The 25,996-nt window shown below is 35.4% G+C and overlaps 2 protein-coding genes across 3 annotated transcripts in view; both read left to right on the forward strand.

The window, feature by feature from the left end:
* LOC104090066 (rho GTPase-activating protein 7-like) overlaps positions 1-12,472 on the forward strand; it is a 29,157-nt gene extending 16,685 nt beyond the window's left edge. The window contains exons 11-22 of one of the 2 annotated variants that reach the window (XM_070192552.1): positions 602-689; positions 2,113-2,356; positions 2,905-3,126; positions 3,702-4,031; positions 4,261-4,310; positions 8,404-8,464; positions 8,537-8,620; positions 9,266-9,379; positions 9,461-9,630; positions 9,998-10,067; positions 10,974-11,174; positions 11,933-12,472. In XM_070192552.1, the coding sequence (XP_070048653.1) occupies positions 602-689; positions 2,113-2,356; positions 2,905-3,126; positions 3,702-4,031; positions 4,261-4,310; positions 8,404-8,464; positions 8,537-8,620; positions 9,266-9,379; positions 9,461-9,630; positions 9,998-10,067; positions 10,974-11,174; positions 11,933-12,121 (1,823 nt within the window). In that variant the 3' untranslated portion in view covers positions 12,122-12,472. The remainder of the gene's footprint in view (positions 1-601; positions 690-2,112; positions 2,357-2,904; positions 3,127-3,701; positions 4,032-4,260; positions 4,311-8,403; positions 8,465-8,536; positions 8,621-9,265; positions 9,380-9,460; positions 9,631-9,997; positions 10,068-10,973; positions 11,175-11,932) is intronic. The other variant, XM_009595100.4, reaches the window with a different exon arrangement.
* A 6,066-nt stretch (positions 12,473-18,538) lies between these two features.
* LOC104090065 (uncharacterized) lies at positions 18,539-24,350 on the forward strand. The gene is made up of 3 exons (XM_009595099.4): positions 18,539-18,693; positions 23,021-23,681; positions 23,943-24,350. The coding sequence occupies exons 2-3, from the start codon at positions 23,087-23,089 to the stop codon at positions 24,083-24,085; spliced, it is 738 nt and encodes a 245-aa protein (XP_009593394.1). The 5' UTR covers positions 18,539-18,693; positions 23,021-23,086; the 3' UTR covers positions 24,086-24,350.
* The last annotated feature ends 1,646 nt before the right edge of the window (positions 24,351-25,996 follow it).

The raw sequence follows: 25,996 nt of genomic DNA on the forward strand, positions 1-25,996 counted from the left end.
GATTGTTCAATTATCCATATAATTCATTACCTATTCAGAAAATACATGTCTATAAATGTATGTAATGTACGAGTGGTACTTAATGGAACATCCTTATTCACACTGAAACTAGGATAAGAAATCTAGGACATGTTGGTAGATTAGCTAGCTCGCCCTCTAGTCTTTCATTGATCTTTTCTACCCCTTGCTCTATGAGGATGCGTGCCTATCCAAAACGTGCTAAATGGGAAATCTAGGACTTGTTTTTACATCAGCTAGCTCACGCTCTAGTCTTTCATTGATCTTTTCTACCCCTTGCTCTATGAGGATGCACGCCTATCCAAAACATGCTAAGTAAAATAGCGGTAGATCAACTGGGCATAGATCGACATAAAGGCTATTGGAGCTTCTCGAGAAAATTGTGAATTCATGTCTCTTAGTAAGTTGTATGAGGTCTCTGGATGCGAAACTGCCTGTTGATCCATTTGTTGGTCACTTGAACTATTTCTGCTCATTATGATTACATGTGCTACTTGTATTTAATTAGCATTCTTCAGTTTAGCATGTTAATTTAAACATATTGGTTTTCTAACTTCTAGTTGTTTCATTTTTTTGCCCAAAGAAATTGATCGAAATGAAGCTCGAGTTAATGCTATGCGCTCTGCCATTCTCGAAACTTTTCCTGATCCAAATAGGCGCTTATTGCAGAGGTAAACTCTTTTTTGTATTTTGCTGATATGGTTGTGTAATTTTTAATTTGATCCTGTGTTTTCAGTTCCTGTTACAATCTCTTATGGTGGTGGTATTTTTTGCTAGTTTTCTTGGTATGGCAAGTTCTTGATGATGGATAATGAATCTGTTTTGGCAATTGGATGCTTACAATCTCTGTTTAGTGGAAAAGTTATACAAAATATGGTAGTGCTGAGTGGAATATCTAATCTCCCCTCTCCTTTGCCATGAATTGGCGTGGAAGTCTTACTGATCTCTAAATGTTACAGGAAACAAAAAATTTATGATCTGGACATATCAGTATGGTTTGCTGGATAATTGTTTGCGCTGTTGTCCATTAACTTATTATCGAGACAGAATAATATTTAATCTGTATTTAGATCATTAGGTTTGTTGGACAATGGTTTTCTCGCTTGTCCATTAAGTCTTTTTTGAGACATTAATTTAATCATTGCCAAAAGGTCAAGAAGATCAATAGAAAAGAGACACATCTATATTTCAGGCCCTTGATTTGCTTCTTATGTGAATTTGCATGGATGGCCCCCACACACTTCTCTTTGGTTCAATAGTTTTGTGTGTTTATGCACCAAATTCAAATGCTGCACTATTGTTATCACCCAGTACTAATTTTGTGAAATAAACTTTATTTATCTGAAACCTAATTGGAGAAAGTGTCGAACTGGATGGAATTAAATTCTAATGAGCAAATGAAAGTAAGGAATCAAAAGGTGCAGTTTTGAATATTTTACTGAACTTCTTTCTGGAGTCCAATTTATGGTACAGACTAGTAGGCAAAATTAAGGAAACTTCAATTTATCATCTATGCTGCCAGAACATGAAGTCCCCGGGGTTTTGGTCAAGTAGTAAGAGCGTAGCTTGTAATGTGTGGGTTGGACGCATATCACCGATTCGAACCCTGCCACGGACAAAAGCTTGGTATTTAAGTGGAGAAGGGTAGAGGGGTGGGCCCATTGTTCACCGAGTTTCAAACCTTGCACCACTACCCTGCCCGGTCTTTCCCCCTTTCTTTCTCCAAATGGTTTCACCCATTTAATGCACCTCACTGGTTAATACTAGACTTCCCTCTGTGTCTCTATTTGTAATTATTCTAATGAGAGGTGGTTTAACCCACAAAGGTATTCTGGCCAATTTTAGACATTTCCTTTTACTGCCATGTTGTTGTAGACCCATCTTGCAAACTTTTGAACTAGAAGATTAGTTATGAGAGAAACAAACTTTTGAAATCTTCAGTTTCCTAGTAATTCACTGTAGATTGGACATTGTTTTAGTTTTCCTGTCTTAATTTGAGGGAAGATGAACTTTGTATGCTAATGTAAATATTTTTTTGGGTTAATTAAAATACCTTTCACTTTACCTACCTAACTTGTGAAGTTGCTACTGTAGAATTCTGAAGATGATGCATACAGTTTCTTCAAATGCATCTGAAAATCGGATGACGCCATCTGCTGTGGCTGCTTGTATGGCGCCGTTACTTTTAAGGCCTCTTTTAGCTGGTGAATGTGAGTTGGAGGATGATTTTGATGTCAATGGTGATAACTCTGCTCAGCTTCTTGCTGCTGCTAATGCAGCCAATAATGCTCAGGCTATCATTACAACCCTTCTTGAGGAGTATGAGAATATCTTCGATGTAAGTTGCTCTTAAATAAAATCTGTCAAAATCCTTCATAAAAAAGAAAACAGTGAAAATCATTCAATATTTTATATCTCAAAAAGACTAGAGTGGGTTGCTCTAGTGGTGAGCACCCTCCACTTCCAACCAAGAGGTTGTGAGTTCGAGTCACCCCAAGAGCAAGGTGGGGAGTTCTTGGAGGGAAGGGAGCCGAGGGTCTATCGGAAACAGTCTCTCTACCCCAGGATAGGGGTAAGGTTTGCGTACAAACAACCCTCCCCAGACCCCACTAGTGGGATTATACTGGGTTGTTGTTGTTGTTGTATTTTATATCTCAAAAAAAAAGAGAAGAGTGAAAATCATTCAATATTTTATATCTGGGGTATCTAAAATTTGCTTTTGAGGTGTGATTCTCTTTCTTCTTCTTTTCCCCTGATTTTTTACTTTGTTGGTTTTAGCTTGGGCAGTCCTACAAGTTACAAAAATCTATATTTGTCGTACTAGCTTGTTCTCTGCAGAATTTACATCAATGGACGCGCTTAGCTTTTCGTTGTGTTTTCTTACAGGATGATAACCTACATAGGTGCTCTATTTCAGCGGATTCTCAAGTTGGAAATAGTGGGAGTGAAGAATCATCAGATGATGAAAATCTGGATATGAAGGAGAATGGTTATCATGATGCTGAAAATGAGGTCGACCCAGATACTGATGATGATTGTGATCGAATATTGAGTGGAAAATTAAGCGAAAGCAGTGGTTCCGCTGCCAGTGATCTTTATGATTATAAGGTTCTTTCTCTTGTTATGAAGAACTTTAATAATTGTGGGCCAATATATTTTATCAGGTATAATTTTGGGCCAATTTTACAAACAGAACGGGAGTCCCAACCGCTAATGTGTCTTGTGTTTGAACTAAATTAAGGATTTTTTTTGAGTAAATCAGATAGCTGGTTAGCTACTTTTCCTTTCATTTTCTATTTCTTTGTATTGATGACGAAGAGGAGCCTAGAGCAACAGTGAAATTGTCTCCGTGTGATCTATAGGTCACGAGTTCGAGCCGTGGAATCAGCCACTAGTTATGGAACTTAAAGTGAGGTTTTGGCTACATTTTCTTAATAGATTAAGTGTCATCGATGATGACTTCTAAACTTCCTGCAAAGCAAAGGCATGTTGTGGTTAATATATATTTTAAAAGGCACCCGTCTGAACAAAATGTATTGGTTATTTGTCCATTTTTTCTCCTTAATCATGTAAACATGAAAAGTTATTTCACAAATAACCTCTCAAAAATTCAGAGAAAGTTAATTCAATATTTTAATTTCTATGAGTATTTATTTGAACTGCACATTAATTTTTCAACGCAGGGGTTTGGAGGGAATGACTCAGATGTTGGATCTCCAAGAGACGGTTGTTTACAAGGAGTAAAATTGAGACCAACAGTGGACTCTCAGTCTCTTGCGGGTTCTAATGTCCCCTTGAGTGAACAACCGGAGCGATGGGGAAATGAGACGAATGCTCTTTGCGAATTAGCTGGTGCCGAGTCTCAGAGATCCATGGGTGAGATACTCTCCTCTATGGATCCCGGGCCACCCCTTGGTGTCCCTGGACCCGATTCATGTATAGAGAAACCGAGCAGCAAGTTAACACCTTCAAACCAGAACGTCAAAAGGTCGACATTTTGGGGGAGAAGCAATGTGAGTGTTGGCATCTATTTTTGAAACCCTGATTTTCCTACGAATACTCTGATGTTTTTAGTGCAATAGTCGAGGCATTAATTCCGGGTACCAGGTCCTGTTTTTACTCATGATGGGATTGATGTGAAAACTCCATAGATTTTCTCGTCTCTAGAATAGTGTACACTAGATCAATCTATCATGATAGCTGAATAAGGAATCTGATTTTCTGATTGTTACTTTTGCACAGGGTAAAAGTACTCCATCAACAGAATCAATTGATTCCTCTGGGGAGGAAGAGTAAGGCTTCTTTCACTTTTTAATTTACTGATCAAAGGCTTCTTTCACTTTTTCTCCCACCTGGTATTAGAGAAACTTATTTTAATTACTTGAAATATGAGTCCATTGAGATAAGAATTACTGATCAAAGGCTTCTTTCACTTTTTCTCCCACCTGGTATTAGAGAAACTTATTTTAATTACTTGAAATATGAGTCCATTGAGATAAGAATTAGGACGATGAATGGATGATGCCTTTGTGGTACCTAAGTGGATTTTAATTTTTTTTCTATCAGGATAATTTTAATTTCAACAAATGGTATATCTCGTGTTTTGGAAAAGTTGGGAGAAAGACAAGCTTTTGTATTGGGGGAGCAGTAGATTGGTCAAGTTGTAACTGTTAGACATATTCCACTCCTATATGTAGTAGGAGGAGAATATGTCCTAGTCCCATATGTAGTAGGAGTAGAATATGTATTATATATAGGGCTCATTGTATCATTGTTAATAAATAGTTCTCACAGTAACAATAGATATTACCTTTAATAGAAGTTTAGCTTTATTTTGACCAGTCCTTCTTCCTTCAAATAAAAGTAGTGAAGGGAAGATATTAAATTTGCAAAAACTGGATTGAATGGGTTCACAAAACCCGGAAGATAAAGTGGAGATTAGAAAATATATTCTACCCCAAATTCTATGTAAAATAATCCCTTTGAATATGAACAGTTAGCTATTCAATCCTTAGCATACAGCTGTAAGAAAGAACAATAAGTGCTTTTACTCCTTAGGAAGATGCAGAAGTAGCAGCAGGCAATAGGTTTTAAGTAACTTGATAATATGCAAGTTAAACTTTACACTACGATTGCATGTGCGTCAATTATATTTAATTATAAAGTGATTGTTACAACCATGAAGAAACGACCAATCCTAACTATGGATATTTAAGAGCCTTCTCTAAGAGCATTCCATCTATCGTAAGCATTTGGATAATCTGGAAGTGATGTGATATCTAAAATCCCTAAGAAATGATGGAAAGATCTCATTGACGCTAATGACACGGCGGAAGCAAACCATGCTAGTGCTAAAATCAGAGCTTGCACTTTCAGACTGGTCCTTTTAGCACTTAATCTAGTCAATTCTATCTATAATTATATTATTCTCTTGATACTCTTAACAAATCCACCTAATTCAAAGTGGGAAGAGTTTGCCTATTCTTAAGGCAGAGAAAGCTGCTACCAAAATCCCGCTGAACAAGCTGTTGCTGAAACGATGGTAAAAAAGATGGACTTAGCCACTAGAATGATTACCACAAAGAAGAGCAGAGTCAGCCCCTAGAAAGGAGAGCAGAAACGGTTGCCAAAGAGAGGAGCAATGCCGGCCATGGGAAAGATTAGTTGCACCAATTGTCAGAAAAATGAGCTGTTCCAGTCATCAAAAGAAAAGAGAAGTGAAACTAACCACTGAAATAAAATAGGGGCGGCAACGGCTGCAAGGAGAAAAAAATAAGCGGCCCCAGCTGCCGGAGGAAAAGAGGAGCCGTGCCCACCACCAGAAAGAATGTGGCATTCCCGTTGGAGAGAGAAGAGCCGGGCATTGGCCATAGGAGACTGAAGAGTGGGGCACCAGCCCTAGGAGATAGATGAGCTAAGCGAAAGGTTGCCAAGAAGTGGCAACAGACGCCAAGAGGGAAAAACGACAACAACAACAACAAACCCAGTATAATCCCACAAGTGGGTCTGGGGAGGGTAGTGTGTACGCAGACCTTACCCCTACCTTGAGGGTACGAGAGGGGAAAAAAAAGAGGACAAAATATTGGTTGAGGAGGTGGTAAGGCCGTCCACCATGGGTGGGTTAATTGAGTGTCTATCAAGATCATTGAGGTTTTGATACCATGAGAAAGAATCTATCTAACACAACTTTAAGGCAGTGGATAGGTGTAGATCATGACCTTTATAATCCCTTTAGAAACCCATTTTTTTGGTCGTTACTCCTTTAGAAACCCTTACATAACTCAGTGGGATAATATTATAATTTAAGGTTCACACATCAATTTTGGTGCAGACTTCTATATGCGAGGAATGGGCTTACCGTAGATCAATTGTGGTACCATTTGAAAATAATAGAAAAAGACTTCTTATAGACTTGGTTATTGACACTAGAAGAAGGGCTCCTTATATAAGAGATTAATCTAGTAAAACAGGTGACTTCACTTGATATTCTAAAGGGATAACTTGAAATGGTAATGATAGCACTAATCATATGCTTTAGCCATTGGGGTGGGGGTGTGATTTGAGTGCTGATAAAAAGCATAGATCTAAGCTTGTCGGGTACTTTGAGTGCAGTGTTGTAAATAGCGCTCGCTACGTCGCTAATAGCGAGTAGCGACGCGAAGCGAGGCTCAGACGCTTTTTTTGGTCTGCTGCAATGCGTTTTTAAAAAAGCGCCGACAAGGCGAAGTAGCGCCGGCAAGGCGACAGAGGCGTCGCTTTTTAAAAAAAAGAAGACTTAAATAAAAGTTAGGGTTTTCTCGACTCCCAGGTACCTCTTTCTTCTTCTTTCTTCTTTCTTCTTTCTTTCTTCTTTTCTTTTTCTTTCTTTTCTCTTTCTTTTTCCGGCAGTAAGCTTCTGTTTTTCTGGCTTTTTTTCCGGTAGTAAGCTTCTCTTCTTTCTTTTTTTGGCAGTAAGCCTCTGTTTTTCCGGCGTCTTTTCCGGCAGTAAGCCTCTCTTCTTTCTTTTCTTTTTCTTTTTCAGGTATTAAGTCTTCTTTGTTCTTCTTCTTTCCGGCAACAACTGATTTCCAGCAGAAATATTCTTTCTTTCTTTTCTTTCACCTCTGTTTTCGCTTCTGCTCTTCTTTCTTCTTCTGTTTCTCTCTTTTGATTTTTTTTTTTCCAGTTTAGTAAACAATTACTTGCATATTAACTTCTCTCTATATTTGCAATTACAATTAACTGTTATTTTCTCTCTTTAATTACAATTAATTTCTCTCTATAAACAGTATATTAAAATATTTGATTTCTATCTATTGAGTTTTTGAATTTATATATTTATTAAATTGTTATTGAGTTTTTAGTTATTTATATATGCAAATTTAATATTTTATTTTTTTTGTATTAATTGACGCTTCACATTAAAAAGGCGAGCGCTACGCTTCTCGCTTCAGTGAAGTGGGCCGTCATCACTTTTTGTCGCCTCACGCTATTCAAAACACTGCTTGAGTGTGATTTGGGTGCTGAATATGCTCAGCTTGTTTGCTAAATACAATATTAGGACACTGATAATTGTGTTGGATGACATCTGCAGTTGCACGAAGCTCCCAAAAGCTCATATTTTTTAGTTTGATAAGCTTGGATCCTTAAGTGAAGGAACATCTGCTATCATGTCATCAGGATACCATGATTTGCTTTTGAAGCTTTTCACTCGCTTTACTTTCTTATGATGAAACAAGTTAGAGACACACGTTAGGGTATGTGGGGCCGTCTGTCCCCTTTGCTGCTGCTTTACATGGTAGTGTTTTGAAAGCTTATACTAGTTAGTTCAACAAATAACAACAGGATTCAAGAGACTTAGCGAACAAAGTATATAACAGAATAATAGAAGAACCAAGATTATTTTGTGATATTTAGTAGCTTATCAAAAAATTATGATCTCTAGCATCTAATGGAACAAAAAGATTTGGGGGGGGGGGGGTGAAGCTCACGGTATGCGATTAAAAAGTTTTTTTTTGGACGAAATGTCTGTGCAAATATGCATCTTTTACTTGTTTTGTACTTGCCATTTGAGAAGTGCTGCATTAGTGTGTAACTAGGCCAATGCCGTTTCATGTCAATACCTACTAAATTTGAAGAAATACTTGTCCAAATATACATATTTTACCTGTATCCTTTTGAATTTGTGTTTTTCATTTTTTGTAATTCAGCACTGAAAGATACGGTGCTTCAGGTAAGCTGGAGTGCACTAAATCTCCTGTTTCAAAGCTTGTCTGTGGGCTTTAAACTTTAGAGATGTCTGTATGAATGAAAGTTTTGGCCAAAGTACATTAACTTTAACCCTCGTTTCATCCCATTATCCTTCAACATCGTCTCTAAGATGGGCCTTTTACGACATGTCAACAGGCTTGCTATACAGAGACTTGAGATAGCGAAAAATGACTTGCGCCATAGGATTGCGAAGGAGGTATAGATCTCAGTTTGTTTTATTTTACATTCATGATCTTTGCTTAGACCATTGATTTTTAACCTGTGTTAGGCAAGAGGAAACGCGATTCTGCAGGCAAGCCTGGAGAGACGAAAGCAAGCTTTGCACGAGCGTCGCTTGGCCCTTGAACAAGATGTATGAGAGTAATTAGTCCCTGATAAGACCACAAATGTTGTCCACTTTAGCTAAAAAAAAATTCCTTTTGTTGGTTTCCCTTTAATAATTTAGCATCTGCTCAACTCAATTGCAAAGCATACTTCTTAGTAACCTTTTACTTTATTTCCTTATTATATACTCCCTCCGTCGCAATTTATGTGAAGGTGTTCGATTGGGCACGGAGTTTAAGAAAGAAAGGAAGACTTTTGAAATTTGTGGTCTAAAATAAGCCATAGATATTTGTGTGGCCGTAAATCATCTCGTTAAGGGTATAATGGGCATTTTAAAGTTGTTACTAAATATAGAAAAGTGTCATTCTACGGAAAGTGTCACATAAATTGGGATTGGGGGAGTATATTGTAAATGCTTTTTTAATCCTTTTCCCTTGTTTTGTGGTGAATTGGTTGCTGTTGACTAATGCTCTTACCAGTCACCCATTTCTTCTCTACTTTATCCAAGAAACTGTCTTTTGGTGACAATAAAAAATATAGCAGGTTTTGCTACTCTAGTATTATTCCTAGTGTTCTTTTATGATATGTGCTGCACTTTGTAGGCTGAAGCTTTTGCACTCACAAGCTCAGTATTTTTATGGAAAATATTTAATCACGTGTAACATTTACAAAGGTGGCTAGACTACAAGAACAGTTACAAGCTGAGAGAGACCTAAGAGCTGCACTGGAAGTTGGTTTGAGCATGTCTTCAGGACAGTTGTCAGGTTCTCGTCCTATGGATTCCAAGGTTGTATTGGTGATTGGGTAACTGTTATTTTCCTTCCCGTCGATTTGCTCTATTTCTAAAAGGTATTTTACTTTTATGAAGACTAGGGCTGAGCTTGAAGAGATAGCTCTTGCTGAAGCAGATGTGGCTAGATTAAAGCAAAAGGTTGCTGAGTTGCATAATCAACTTAATCAGCAACGGCAGCATCATTATGGCCCGTTAGCTGACGCTTGTGATCGTTATCAAAATGAACCAAACCATACTTCTCAGCTGTGAGTGTCAATTCAGTTTTTCTGTACTTTTCTTGTGCCCTTATTTCAATTTCAAGTGCTTCTTAGTGGCGTGCAACAAGGAAGTTATAAAAAAAATGCAATAATTGAATATGTTATTGTTGTTTATAACTGATGAAGGGAATTCCATTTTTTTGATCATGGGTTGTTCCATCTTTATAAACATGTTGTCGTTTATTATTTTGGACTGCAATCATGTTAAGAGTACACAGATGCACTTTGTGTTCCCTTTCCTAAGGGAATGAGAGAAGTGATTCTACATGGAGCATTGCATGGACTTTCCGTTACTTGAACTTACATATCTCTGATAAAGTTTCCCTATATTTACCAAGTGTATTTTCGTCTGCAGGAAATATTACCAGCAAAATTTTGACACGACACTTGCTTTCTGTAATCATGAAAGAAGACAAAGAAATGAGGTGATCTTATCCTGTATATGTTGGGTTTATATAAGCATGTAGATGATCATGCATTTTTTATGAACTTTTCTGGCCTTGCACACATCCTTGTCAAATTATATCTTCGTGATAATTGCATTCTTCAACTCATCAAAAATGTTTGTTCCTGCCACTTTGGCGTTCTTTCTATTTCCTTAGTAGAAAATGCATCTACTCTCTTTCCAATTGTTGCTGTATATATTAACTATTATTAGTTGGATCAACTTCTTTGTCTTTTCAATTTGCGAATTTCACGTCAAGATTAACATTCGTCTATCAATCATATCGAACCTGAAAGAATATGGACTGGTAAATTATCTGATTGTAAAAGCTGAAAAAATAATTAGCTGGTATATTCTTTGGTATTCAGCCTCTCTACCTTCACAAGGTAGGGGTAAGGTTTGCGTACACACTACCCTCCCCAGACTCCACCGGTGGAATTACACTGATTTTTTTTTTTTTTTTTTTGTTGTTGTATTCTCTGGTGTTCAGGCTCTTAACTAGATGGCATGTTCACCCAATCAAAAATGTTATAAACAGTTGTCTTAGATTCAAATTCTTGTTTCATTTAGTGTTTGCAGAAATCTGAAAAGGTTCAAGGAGTTGAAATTCAAGTTGTTTAAGACTGAACTCTAGGGACAAAAACTTGTGATTTGTTTACCGTGACTAAATTTCTTTACTCATAAATGAGAATTAGCTGCGAACATGTCCAAGTTCTGGTAAAGGTGCTGGGAGTCGCGAGATTTCCTTTTATTTTTAAAAGAGAAATTAATGCAAACTATTCCAGATTCTGATGTGAAGGTTGAGAGTTGAAAATTCATCTGTAGATTTTCTATACTTATAGTTTATAGAATTCTTTTATATGGTGAACCTTCTGAAACAATGCAGGAATTGCTGGGTTCAGATTTGAGGAATATTAAAGGACAAGTAATGACATCGACCACTGGTACTAGGCAGCCTTCTCGGAAACAACTCCGAGAGACAAGCTTAAGTGATTCTAAGAGTAGTGAAGCATCAACCAGTCTGTCTGTGGGTGAATGCGGTGCTGTTGATTCTGCCCCCCTGCATTTGACTTCAAAGGCCACTGAGGTAACAAATGAAAACTTCATCTTTTCATTCTCACCACAAATTCAAGTACAAGGGGGCATAGAAAGGCTCTAACTCGTAAGTCCATGTGGATGACCCCGCTGGTGTAGAGAATAATACATCACAATTTTGCTAGATATTTTTTATAATGGTGGTGTCCGAGTTTGAGGCGGATCCAAAATTTAAGGTCTATGGGTTTAACCTTTAAGGTTTTAGCATTGAACCCATTAATGTTATGGGTGCATATCTACTATTTATTGCAATTTTAGTGAATTTTTACACATAAAATTATACTCCGCGTCGAAAGTACTGAGTTCAGATTTACCTGGTATCCTCATGCTGCATCCGCTCCTGGTCCGTGTTAGTTTGTGCGCACCTCGACTATTCTCCTGGGTACCTTCTTCCTCTTACCAGTATAGGTACCGAGTAACTTTACCCACAAGGGCTTAGGCAGATGGGAAAAAATAAGATAGCATATTTTTCTCTCCAGGATTTGAACCCTGGTCTCGTCATGGTTTGCACCCACTTTATTGACCACTAGCCCACACTCTTGAGTGCCAATTTAGCTAGATTTTTAAGCCACTATTTTCTTTTGCCTAGTTTGCATATCACTTTTTGATTTAGCCATACGAGGGTAGTAGAAATATAAACCGGGGAGGAGTAGCACTTTTTCTTAGATCAAGCTTACTACATTGGCTATTTAGAAGTCGCTATTTAGAAGTCTAGCGCCATTTTGTTTTGGTTTTTGACCTAAAATTTAGCAGGTGATGGATTATACACGACATCCTTCGGCTGCATCTTCCACGTTGGTTGAATTAACGACACGTCTTGACTTCTTCAAGGAAAGACGCTCTCAACTGATGGAGCAACTCCATAGCCTTGACCTAAACTATGGATCAACATCTCATCAACAACCTATGTACAAACCTTCTTCTCCTCCATGGAACTGAATGATGATTGTGTATGAAGCTTCCAAAGGGAAGCTGCGAAAGCTCCTGCCATTTGTATATCCGCTGTGTATCATAGTCTGTAGTTATCTCAAATACTATATTCTGTGAGGTATCATTTTCGTTCTCGCCTTTTTCCTTTCTTTTTGGTTGTATTGACAATACCTCTTGGTCTTGTTAGTGATCTCATTGATTCTGAAACTTCATACTGTAAAGTAATAAATATCTATTAATGTGTGGTATGGTTGACAAGGGACCCTGCTGCAGTTGGAAAAAATATCATGTATATTTGGTACTGTAATTTTCTGAGGCATGTCATGTTATTTTGGACTGAAACTCAAAATATTTCTTTCACATGTTCTTGTTATTTTTCATTTAATAGGCTAGAATATTGACTCTGAATTATTCTACTTTATAGATTAGCTTTAGTTTGTCTTATAAATAAGGAGCTGAAACCCATTTCATGGCTCATACATGAAATTTCCCAAGCATCAAAACCGTTTCGCCTGAATAACCCTTATTAGGAAGATGATGGTCAAATCCCAGCAAAGACAAAAAAGAGTGACAACCCATTTAAAGACAAACGTTACCATGTTTTGATATCCCTTCGCTTCAACTATTTGATCGACTTAGGATAGTGAGATTCTCAAATACTAGTTGCAGTTTTCTCTATTTTCTTCAATAATAAAAAGTATTATTAATCAGGTATATAGGTGTTAGTGTATTCAGATCACTAAGTAAAACTTGAGTCTCACATATTGCAACATAAGGGCTTTGTTGGGATTTTCAAGTTTAATAGCACGAGCTAGCTAGTTTTCGGATTAGTCATTCAAAAATAGTCGGCGTTTGCCAAGTCATTAAAAAATAGCCACTATTTTGCTGCAACAGAGATCGGTCCAGCATAATATACTGGAGTTCGGTGCACCTGTGTATGAACTTCCATCATATTATGTTGGACCGGTATACTTTGTTGGCTCCAGTATAATATACTGGAATTCCAAACTCCAATATAATATACTGGAGTTCCAGTATATTATGCTAGAGTATTTTCCTGATTTTGAACAGTGTTTTCGTTCAGATTTATCTTTACATGAAAAGTGGCTAAATTTCGATAACTTTTGAAACTGTGGCTATTTTTGAATGACCACTTGTAAATCTGGCTATTTTTGAATTCCTCCCGATTTTAAAAATGGAGCAGCAAGAAGATTTAAAGTATTGATTAAAATGTCTCTGCTTTCTTATTAAATATTGAGGGTTTAAATAGTCAACTTAAGAATATAATATGCAGGAAAAGCTGCATAACAAGAATTCAAAAAAATCTAAAATATCTCAAAAACCTAATAAATCTAATAGAAATTTAAATTCAAAAAAGTAGATTCATCGTAAAACTAAGCAACTTAATATGCTAAAAAATTATAACAGTAACTGAATCAAATCTTTAACACTCCTCCATTGCTTCAGTTGCTCTAAAATAATTGTTCCTCCTCAATTACTGCTTCTGCTGTTTGTGCTTGAGGATTGTGTTGAGCATATTTGAACTTGCACATTTTTGTAACATGACTTGTTTGTTTGCAAATACCACAGACTGCATTAATCTCCACCAACAAAAAATTTCTAGGTGTGTTTTCTTTTTTGCAGTATTTATAAAGAGGATAATTGATCTTTTCTTTTTTGTTTTGCGCATAAAAAGCACGTTCATTAACTATTTCTTGTCTAAATGCTCTTTTTTATTCTTGTGTTTGAAGAGTACTTATTAATTCTGCAATAAAGATGGTAGATAGATCTTTAAATTCTTCCAGAGAAGAAATTTTGGACTCGAATCTCTCCGAAACCGTCACAAATATTTTCAACTATTGTATCATCTTTGAAATCCTCACCAAGCAACCTGATTCTATTAATAATAGAAGAAATCCTATGAGAATACCTAGTGATAGTTTCGTCTTCTTGCATCCTAGGAGATTTAAAATTCCGTTTCAAATTTAAAATCTGCATTTGTGTGACTCGATCACTTCCTTGGTACTCTTTTTAAAGCTTTTTCCAAGCTTCTTTTGTTGTCTCGCATTCAATAATTTTAGAAAAAATTGGATCTACGGCTGAATTTTGAATCACAATTTTGGGTTTTGGTTCTCTTCTGAATGGTTTTTAATTCGAGTAAGGGTAGAATTTGCATGGAGTGGTTGTAATGATCTATCTTCCATTACAACTTTCCATAGATCATAGGCTTCAACATATGATTTCATTTTCACTGACCAAATCTGATAGTTTTTACCAGTGAAAGTTTGTGGGTCATTCAAAGAGAGACTATTGCTTGCCATGTTTAAAAATGGGTTTAAAAATTAATATTGGTTAAAAATGATTTGATAATGGCTCTTTGGAAGAACTCACAAATCCCGTAAGACCAATGAAGCTCTTAATACCAATGTTTTTTTAAAATAATGGAGCATCAAGAAGATTTAAAGTATTGATTGATTTCTATTTTTTTGGTTAAACATAGAGAGTTTTAAATAACCAACGTAAGAATATAATATGCAGAAAAATCTTCATATCAAGAATTCAAAAAAACTTAAAATATCCCAACAAACCTAAAAATTCTAACAGAAATTTAAATTCAAAAATGTAGATTCATTCTAATACTAAACAACTTATTATACTAAAAAAATTACAACAAAGCAAATCTTCAACAGGCTTCGATCTAATATCTCTTTAGTTTAGCCAAAAATTTGTTTTAAAGGGATAAGGATTTTTTACTTCTGACAATACCAATAACTATTCTACTTGAGATTTTAGGGATTAAAAGAGGGGGAGAGAAAGAAGAGGATAATGTCATAAACAAAAAGATAAGTTTTTGTTTTGGTTCAAAAGAGGATGGGAGAGATATGTGAGTCGTATTTTCTTGAAATTTGTTGTATGACCAAAAAAGACTGCATTTATTTATCAAGAATTAACTTAAATAGTTATACCCAATTGCTTAAACTAAAAATAGTTGTGAGTGTATAATATAAATATAATCTATATATAATATATGTATAATTGAGTATAATCAGTGTATAATTTATGTATACCTGCTGAAAAACGTAAACAATGAATCTGGACGATTATTTGTATAAAGATCCTTTTATTCATGAAATAAATCCTTAACTAACGGGTCATTGGGATGGAAAGGAGATAATTCGAAAACAAACAATGTTTATAACAGTATATTTAACTTAAATATTCAGATTTTCTTATCAATTTTATTCTTTTTCTTCATATTTCTTCTTCCCAATCACCCCTAAAAATCACTTTTTTCTTTCTTTTCACTCCTGGTCAACCCATTAGATTTATTTTTGAGTCTTACAGACGTACCAAAAAAATAAAACGTATATGGTCACTTAGCTACAAAGTATCATTTAATCAATTTTGGCCAATAAATAGTTATTAATAATATACATTATTCAAAATACATAAGAATTTTTTGTTCAACAGGTATAGTCGAATGTGTTGAAAACACATAAACAAGACAATATACAAAATTCGAGAAAGATTGGAGGTGATTTGGAGGTTTGGAGTCAAAATTCGATGTTGAAATCGAATAAGAAAAGTATTTTTGCGACACATGTACCTCACTATATATCCATGTATATCACACACAAGTATACATGGGTATATATAGATATATAGGAGATAGACGAAGGATACTCAGGGGGATACATAAAACGTCTTCTTTTAATGTTCATCGTCTACTTTGAATTTGACTCAAATTTCAATTCAAATTACCTCAAATTTTCAGCAAATCGTCTCAAAATTGGGATTCAAACTCCTTAAGATATAAATCTATTTTAACAACATTAACTCGAAATAAATTCTAATTTCAAATCGTCCCAAAATTGGGATTCAAACTCCTTAAGTTAGATTTTGTTTATCTATTATACTAAAAAATTATTTCGTAGAATAAAAGTTGGGAAAACTACCCTCTATAGCCCCTTCAAAATTTTAATAGCCCATATTTTTTCCCACTTACACGAAATGGCCCTTCGGCCCAAACATATTACATCTAATAGCCCGAAATGTCTATTTTGTATATTTTTTGTATAGTGACAGTCTATTTTGTATAATGACAGTTTATTTAGTATATATTTAGTATAGTGACAGTCTATTTTGTATATATTTTGTATAATGACAGTCTAGTGTATATAAATTATACAGTGACAGTCTATTTAGTATATTTTTGTATAGTGACAGTCTATTTTGTATATATTTTATATAGTGGCAATCTATTGTATATAAATTGTATAGTGACAGCCTATTTTAATATATTTTTTGTATAGTGACAGTCTATTTAGTATATACATTGCATAATATTTGTATATAGAGTGTATTGTATATCTTGCAATGTATCCATAATATATCATTAATGTATCCCGAGCGCTTTTGTGTATCCAAAGTGTATAGACTGTTCTACAATGTATAAATTTTATATATATAAAGTGTATCGTGCATTTTACTACGTCGTAATGTAGTAAAATGTATATATGAAAGATTTTCTAGAATTTAATATTGTGTTAAAAATTATAATGATGATAGTTATTGACAATTTATATCTATTATATAGTATTTATTTGAATGTACATTTACGTTCTTCGTACGTAAAGGGGTATTTGATTTAAATAGTGAAGAATATATTATTGTGTATTAAATAAATAAATAAACTCATGAAACGAAAACCATAACAATACGGATATATTACATTGAAGATGATCGACTGCTTTCATCTAGCCAATTAAGAGTCAACAACAACAAGGATATATTTTTTGATTTTATTGTACACTACTCTATTTTTTATAATTGAAAGCTATTTTGATTTGGTTAGAAAATTAAAATAGTTATATATTTCACGTTGTTTGGGGATTAAAGATATATTTTTCATTTCTAAAAATGAGATTCTTAGAAGAAAAAAAAGTATTTGAAATAACTGATGCCGGGTTTGGGATGCGGCTGATGGGGCTTTTTGTTTCATCAGCTGACTATTGTAATTAATTAATTTCTGGCTAGTGGCTGTTAAAAGTTTGGCCCGAGCGGCCAACAATGATAAAAGCTTAACTTAGTTCCCCCCAAGATTTGAAAAGCCTTCCTCATATTAGATGGAGCACGAAACAATAAAATTCAAATAAATAATTTATAATAAAAAATGATGGCAGAAGAAGAGGAATGATTAGATTATTTTTAGGTGGCTAGCTAGTGATGGTAGTGATTAATGATTGAGAAGATGATTATTTCTCGATTAAAATTAGATAAAAATGGTTGCTTATCACTAGGCTATTTATAGGTAAAAATGATTTGACTTAGGTTTGCCATGTGCATGTAGTATTAATCCCATTTGTACAAGTCCTCCTAAATATGCATGAAGCTATTCAAAACCATTTAGTCTATGAACATGTTGTATATATGTCAATTGTTCAATTTTTTGAAATACTAATTTTATTTTGCCCTTGTGAGCAATGTTGGCATAAAAATGTATCGAATATGGACAGGTAAAAAATAAATTTGACAAAAAATAAATAAACTCGAGACCGTCCTTTGATACGTAACACATTGATCGAATAACGAATATTATGCATACCCATATTTTTTATTTATATTTTTAAAAAGCAAAACTTAACAAAGTGTATCGGACCGTAAAACAAGTAAAAGAACTTGTCTTATGACCAACTTGGTTCTCATTAATTAACCTATTTACTTTGGAGATGGTTGAGTCAATTTCCTATGACTAGTGTTAAACTAAAATAACTCACAATTAGCTTCAACATAGGAATTTGACTCAAAATTTGACCTATATCTTTTAAAGTTTGGAATAAATACAATTCTCTTCCTCAAAAATGAATAGCAAGTACTATGTAACATAGCCAACTAATCTAAATTTAAATATGACTTCTAGACATCAACTTATAAGTTTTTAAGAAAATATTTTATATTCAAAATCATATACAAATCTTAAATTTTCATACATTTTTTCAAAATGAATAAAAATAGTCAAAGAAAAATCTATTTAACCTTTTAAAACAAATAAAAGTGTTAGGTATTTATTTGAGACATGATACAATTTCTGCTTTTGAAATGAAAATCTTTTCGAAAATGAAAATAAAAATGACATTAGGTAGCCGTCTTAAGCACTCTTATGTAAAACATATTTATTTTTAAAACATTATTTAAAGTTTAACCAGTTTTGACAAACTTCTGCTCAACTTCTTTGAATACTTTAAACCTTAAATTTTTTTGTAAATTTTGGTTTATTTGTGTATTGTGCTGCGAACTCAAATTAATTATGTTATTCAAGATAATAATAATATAAAATAAAATTAAAAATCTAGTGGGACCCACCACACGTGTTAAGCAGCTAGAACCTTCGAAATCCCATCTCAGCGTCACATTTTCCCACAGCCAAACAAATAATTAGAAGCAGATCAACAATAATCTCCAACCAAAGACAGACTTCTCAAAGAACACCACCCCCCCAACCCCTCCCCCCACCCCCCCAACACACACACACCAGATGAACTCATTTTTGTGCTGAACTGCTAATCAATGAAGATTCTCAGGTACTTTGTCCTCTGACTTGACTGATTCTTGTTTTCTTTAGTTTAACATTCTTTTTTTGGGTATTAAACTGTAAAAGGTATTAGCTTTATGTTTTGACCTCTTCACTTTCAGTGCGAAGTCTCTCTTTTTATAATATTCAACTTATATGTTTCTATTGCGATTCTGTTATTGAATTTGTATTCTCTTTTAGATTTGTTTTTTACTGGTTCTTGATTTATGGTGAGGCGGTGGGTAGTGGGAGGGAAAAAGAAGAAGAAGAGAAATGGGAAAAGAAACTTGTTTTTTGGTCTATTTTAGATAATGGAATTAGAAGAATATAGAGACCCACAGAGATAAGAGTTCAAGTTCTATGCAGTGTCCGGAAAATTTTGCGCGATCAAGCCACTTATTAGGTAATTATACAACAACATACCCATTATAGTCCCACAAGTGGGTTCTAGGGAGTGTAGTGTGTACGCAGGCCTTACCCCTACCGTGAATGTAGAGAGTTTGTTTTCAATAGACCCTTGCGCCAAGGAAAGATGAAAATAAGGAGTAGCAACAAACAATAATGAAAACAAAATAATAAGAAAATGAGGTAAAAGGAACAATATATAGTGATGGAAATCTAACAATAATAGAATACATGGCTGATACTAATATCACTGGAATGGGAAGGAATTATAACAATTATAGAATACAAGACCGACACTTATTAGATAATTGTAAGGTAAATATTTTGATAAACATTAATTTGGTAATGCGGTAAAAATGATACCTAACCTGTGATAAAATTCATTGACAGCGTAAAATAATCTTCACAGTCAGTGCATATAATTTAAATCCTATAAATAATTATATTTTTCCTGTAACGAAAATCTTTAAGCTAAGTTGTGTCTCTCATTTGGTTTCTCTAGGGGCTTCCTGTGTATGTGTGTGTGTGTGGGTTTCTTGGGGGGGGGGGGGGGGGAGGTTAAAAGGAAGCTACATGTTTGATGTTTTATTCATTTTACTGAAATATTAAAATCTGGAGAAAATAAGACAGAGAAACCCTTCAAGAGTATCTATATTTGATCTATGACTCTATGTAGTGTGTTTTGTTCCTCTTTCACTTACCTAGGGAATAAGATATTTTTGTTTGTACTTCACGTCCTTTTTTAGCATCTAGTATCCGCAACCAACTAATATAGGGGTAAAGTGCTCCCTGTCGAATGGGAATGGGTTCATTCCTAGATTCAAACTCGAGAGTTCTGGTTAAGAGAGGGAGGAACCACCCTTTTGTTCGGTGGTTATTTCGAATTTACTACCACATCTGCAACTGTGCAGGATCACCCCAACCTTGATAGCTATGCGTGTCTTGATTATTATATGAACTTGCTAGTGGTCTGCTCAGGCATCTTTACTGACATGAATCATACATTAATCTATATAGTACTACTAATTGATATCCATGTAAAATATGGAATATGAAAGATACTTAGACATTTATGTATTTTGTCATATCATTTTTTACACAACCAACATATATCTACTTGAGTTTCTCAAAGTAGAGTCAGTTTAAAGCATGGATAAAAGAGGAGGGTTACAGTAGGTCAGGCAGCCGACATAAAATAGTAAGTTCCGCCTTTTCCCTTGGATAACAAGGAAGTATGTTGTTTCCAGCCCCAAAACTTGGTTAATAGGTTTACCCCTCTACCATTCTTGACTTAAATATCATACTTGGTTCATTAGTCTGGATTCAAACTCCCGACCTATGCCTATAACATCTACTGCCTTGCCGTTGAACCAAAGCAGTCGGGTCTAACCAAAAGTAAGTTCATAAGAAGTGTAAAGTCTCCCATGAATAAGGCCTCATTTTTACAGCAGTAACTATAGTATTTCTTAAAGTCGCTGAAAACGCATCTATGGAATGGCAATAGTAAGAATCTGACCAAGTTAGGTATAATCAAGTGCATCTAGATGAAGGGAACATAATTCCCTACTTTGAAGCATCAACTTCACAATGCAAAAGCAAGTAGTTGAGTCTTTTCATCAAGCATTCTCTGCCTTTTCATTAAATGTAAATAGTGAGAAATGTTGAAGAGAAGCCCGTGCAAGACTTGGAATTTCTTGACGGATTTTGGCCGTCTGAATAGAAGGGGAGCCTTGGCGTAACTATAAAGTTGCTGCCATGTGACCGAGAGGTCATGGGCTCGAGCCGTGGAAACCTCTCGCAGAAATGTAAGGTAAGGCTGCGTACAATAGACTCTTGTGGTCTGGCCCTTCCCCGGACCTCGCGCATAGCGGGAGCTTAGTGCACCGGGTTGCCCTTATTTTGGCCGTCTGAAGAGCTGTTGATACTTGATACAGTCTTACTAAGATTTGAAAAGACGCACCTTTGGAGCTTCTCCATGTCATCAAATGTGGTATACCTTCAACAAAATTTATGCATTTCTTTTGGAAAATCTCCAACCAGAAGTTTTTTTATCGTATAAGGGCCTCATATAAAAAAAATCATGTAGAGGCCTAATGTCCACCAAAAGTCTGATGGAAATATTAATTTGTGGCTACTTTCAAGCTTTAACTTGATGGATTTACTCCTTCATTCGTTGCTATGCACCTTGTCACTCATGCTATAGGGATGAATTATGGAATGACCTAGTGGTTAGTATTCATCATCAGCTTGTAGCAAGATATATATCCCTTTCTGCGGGAAGATGTGCTTCAAAATGTGCAAGATCCGTGATCCGTGCTCTCGTATATAGAATGCACTTTCATAAAGTATAGCATTTCTCTATATGTTACCTAGAAAAGACAAATTAAGCAAAACCTCGATCTTCTGGAAATCTGTAGTCCACTTCCCGAGGTGGTTACACTTCTTTTTTTTTTAATAAGGTGAAGCAGTTACACAACTTATGCTGAGCCCCCTTCCCCTTGGCTCCTTTTTGCCCTTTGACTGGTAACCGGCGGCCAACGCATTACGTAGTACCTGGACTCACTTTCAACCTCCCAATTTTGTGCACTCTCTTCTTCTAAAGATATTTAGACAGTACCATTGTATCTGCAAGAGCCAAGAAGCTATATTTAGAATGCATTTTAGTTTCGGAATTATTGTCGATGGTGAAAATCTAAAGAATATAAAATAATTTTGGTTGAGAAGAAATAGATTTAAAAGTGTAAAGAAAATAAAGGAAAGCATGAAGTAAAGAAGCTACTGCTATGCTGGAATTTTGGGATAGGTATGTGGTGCATGATCCTTGTTTGCTTATTTTGGTGAAATCGGAAGGAAAGGAACAGAAGAATGTTTCTAGAATCTTGTATTAATCTAACGACCTTACTTGAACTGAATTTGTTCTATAGACTCTATCCCTGTTTCCTTGAGTTCTACAGAAGCTTGTATGAATGTACACCAATTTATTAACCCTTTATTTGACTAAATTGCTTTGGTGGGTCAAGAATGAAAACCTGCGGAAAAATTTGGCTTTGCTGGTTGTCTGAAGGAGCTTGAAGCAGTCAAGCAACTACACTGTGCTTCTTTTTTACAGTTCATGTACAGTGTTGGCGTCCCCTTTTTGCATCTTTAGTACAATTTCTTTGCAGTTATATTCTTAAAATTTAAAAAAAAAAAAACGAAGGCATGAGTTCTAAACATACTCTTTTCTGGAAAAGCACTTTCCTTTCAGTAGCTAATCTTTTTATTATGAACAGCTATTGGAAGTTAGTTGCTGTGTTGGTAAATGCCTTAGGTTTGCTATTCTACGCATCAGTCATCTAAAATATCATTAATGAAAAATTGAGGATTAACTGCTTGAGTATTAATGAAGAAATGATTCGCTTGGATTGCTGAATCCATAATGTAATTATCTGGTCAACTTGAATATAAACAAGTATGGTCCCTCCAAATCCTCTGACTCGAGCATGACCCATAAAGTGAGGATTACACTGTATATGTGCTGTGTGCAAGTGCTATTATAGTGTGATTTGAATGCACATATTATTCTGATAAATTGTTTATAATGAAATGGACTGTACTAGTAGTTACCTTATGCTTTTGATTTTACGAATTTCCTTAGTCAATGCAACGGCAAAATGTCTTCTTTATACTAGTCTGCAAGAAGGGGGCAAATGATGTATTACGACAATAATAACTTTCTTCTCTCTCCAACCAAAGAGAGAGAAGGAAGAAAGAAGAAAACGAGGTCTCTTTTCCCTATGGATGGGAACAACCTCCCCTTTTCTATGAATTGGTTGAAAGATCCTTTCTTCTAGTTTGTTATTATAGCTGGTAATTAGCAACCAGGTCCATTGTTTTTGAAAATTGCAACTGGAAATTGTTACTGCATCTGATGCAACTACATATGGATTTAGGTACTCCGATCATACAAGTTCTGCTGGCTGAAGTTGTGTATTGGTAGCGTCTTCCACTATCTAGCAATGGATTTTTCATTTCTTAGTAATTTCCTGTCGTTCAAACCCCGATCTGCAAAGGATATGGCTTCAACTATTGTATCTACTAGTACCCTAATGGAAGCACCTAAACAAAAGGCTCAGTTTGATGCTAAGTTTTGGAAATGGACCCTGTTTTCATTTGTTCCTTGGGCCAAAGGATCTGAGGGTAATATTCAGATGCCAACAACTGTCAACAAGAAGCTGAAAAGGCGCAGGCAATCTAGTGAAAGTGTAGACTCTCTAGCTCGGACGTCAACCGTACGCTTTAGACCATATGTCTCGAAAGTTCCTTGGCATACAGGTCCAAGAGCTTTCCTTTCACAGTTTTTCCCTCGATATGGTCATTATTGTGGACCAAACTGGTCAAGTGGGAAAGACGGAGGGTCTTTAGTTTGGGACAGAAGACCGATTGATTGGTTGGATTTTTGCTGCTATTGTCATGACATGGGCTATGATACTCATGACCAAGCTGAGCTTCTCAAGGCAGACCTTGCATTCCTCGAGTGTTTGGAGAAGCCTCACATGAGTACTCGAGGAAATCCTCATACAGCTCTGCTTTACAAGACTATGTGCATTTCAGGTGCAAAGAATTTGCTATAGTAGATTTATTCTATATTTTTGAGGGGGAGCCTTGGAGCAATGGTAAAGTGACTTATAGGTCACGGGTTTGAGCCGTGGAATCAGCCACTGATGCTTGCATCAAGGTAGGCTGCCTACATCACACTCACTTGGGGTGCGGTCCTTCCCCGGACCCTGCGTAAATGCGGGATGCTTCATGCACAGGGCTCCCATACTTGTCTGACGATGACTGATTTGGTAATGTTGTTTGTTCTAAATGCAGGACTCAGGAACATACTGATACCTTACAGGCAACGCCTCATTAGCTTGCAAGCAAATCAATTATCTTTCGGATTTGGATGGCTCAGCGGTATCATGGAACCTGCAAAATGCTTGAAAGACCGTTTCATATGGTTGCAGAAGTAGCTATGTGAATAAATCGCGGGATCCTATATTAGTCATGGAAGCTGAAGCAGCTGCAATTTGACCGTTGATAGTTGAAGATTGTGCTTGCCGAACAAGACGTTTCTGCAAATTCCATTTCATCAATGCATGAGATAATATAGCTGTATATGACATTGGAAATGAAGGAACTGTTAAAACTCCATAATGATGTAATTAGTTGTTTAGCTATTCCAGTGCTTGTACATTACTCTCAATTTACAGTATATCAAGTGTAAAGTATTTTCTATGTTATTGTTATGGATTTTTGGAGCTAGATTATGGTTAGAAAAGATGTTTGGAAAACTAGAGTATGATTTGAAAGGAAATCAACTGCTAGATGAATATTAATATATGGGAAAACCAATAACATATCAAGTATGATCTCATTTTATTGACAACATGGATACTCTTGCTTTGTAGTGTTTAATGTGTTGTGTTGTTTATTTAGTATTCATTCTGAACTTTAAATTTTTAAAAGGTACAGCTCCAAGTAAAGAGAGGCTTCAAGAATGCCTTCATATTTAAAAAGAAAACATTTTTTTTCTTAGGAAAGCGAAGGGGAGAGAAAGGGGGAAAGAACGCAAACGTATTATGTAAGCTAAACCTTAATAAGAGGTCTTGAATTTATTTAATATTTTTTGTTTTGTTTTTACTTTTGTAATCTTGATCATTCACGCGGTTACCCGATAATTCCTACTACTAGAGATACTTGGTAACTCAATCTCACTAAGACTTATATTATATTTTATAAGAAATATATACAGACGGTTAAGGTATTTTTACAAATTCTTATAATGTAATAATCTCAATTTTGTACCACCAAGTAGATATCAAAATAATTTCATACATTTGAAGTGAAAAATTAGGTTTATCCGCTCTTTATAAGAAATAACATCTCCAAAAGATACTTTATTTTTTTAATTGTGAAAGATATTCACCGATATCAGTTTACGTCCCACGTATTATGTGATTTGCTGAAGATTGCATAATTTGTTTATGCTCATTACGTATTTTTTTTTATGTGTATGAACGTGTTTGGATGAAAGTTGATCGAAAGGATGCGATTTGGCGCAAAAAGAAAAGTGAAGACACAAGAAAAATAATTGGAGGCAGCTTGTCCACCAACCTTGCGTCACGAGACCCCTAGCAATAGGGGAACCAATAACAGAAAAATTGATATGGTACAAATTTTATAAAATAATTGACCGAACCGAATCATTGACACCCGGCAACGGGGGTAGAACCTCATGTTCTCACAAAAAGACCACTTTCTTACGCATTTAGAAGGTACTTTTTCTCAATTAGTAGAAACTCTAAGTGTTACTTTTATGAAAAGTGTAAAACTAACAGCAAATGATTGTGCGGGTGAATCTACAATACTTTGCGGATCTGCCTTGGATGGATGCAGAGCTAATCGATTATCAAATATAAAATGTTCCTAAAAGGTGTTGAAACCAAAATACTATATTAAATTCCATTGTGTCGTAAAGTATTATATGGAATACATAATAGTTATTTTTTTGGTTTCACACCCGATATTCGGTGCCCATATTGGGGCCCGGGGTCCGACTAAATTCGGATTCGCGCCGAGAAGTCCCACATTGAGGGGTAAAGCGCTACCTAATAAAGGCGACTTCGTACCCAAAGACTCGAATCCGAGACCTCTGGTTAAGGATGTTATCACTCTACCACAACCCTTGTTGGTAATAGTTATTAATACTTATTATAACAACTAATTAAACCAGAAAATATTCTAACTTAAAGGATGAAAACGTATCTTCTAAAGCATTCCTAATTTAGCTAAAAAAGTTGTGTAAATATAGAAATTTAAATGACAAATGATCCATCACATCTGTAAATAAAATTCAAATTAGTGAATAAGATCGTGTTTCA

This window comes from Nicotiana tomentosiformis, chromosome 1 (assembly GCF_000390325.3).
Source record: "Nicotiana tomentosiformis chromosome 1, ASM39032v3, whole genome shotgun sequence".
Lineage (NCBI taxonomy): Eukaryota > Viridiplantae > Streptophyta > Magnoliopsida > Solanales > Solanaceae > Nicotiana > Nicotiana tomentosiformis.

Bases quoted from the DNA above. Each gene is read 5' to 3' on its own strand.
- LOC104090065 (XM_009595099.4), top strand. From the start codon at position 23,087: ATGGATTTTTCATTTCTTAGTAATTTCCTGTCGTTCAAACCCCGATCT. The intron at 23,682-23,942 runs GTGCAAAGAATT...TTCTAAATGCAG, and splicing joins CAAGACTATGTGCATTTCAG to GACTCAGGAACATACTGATA.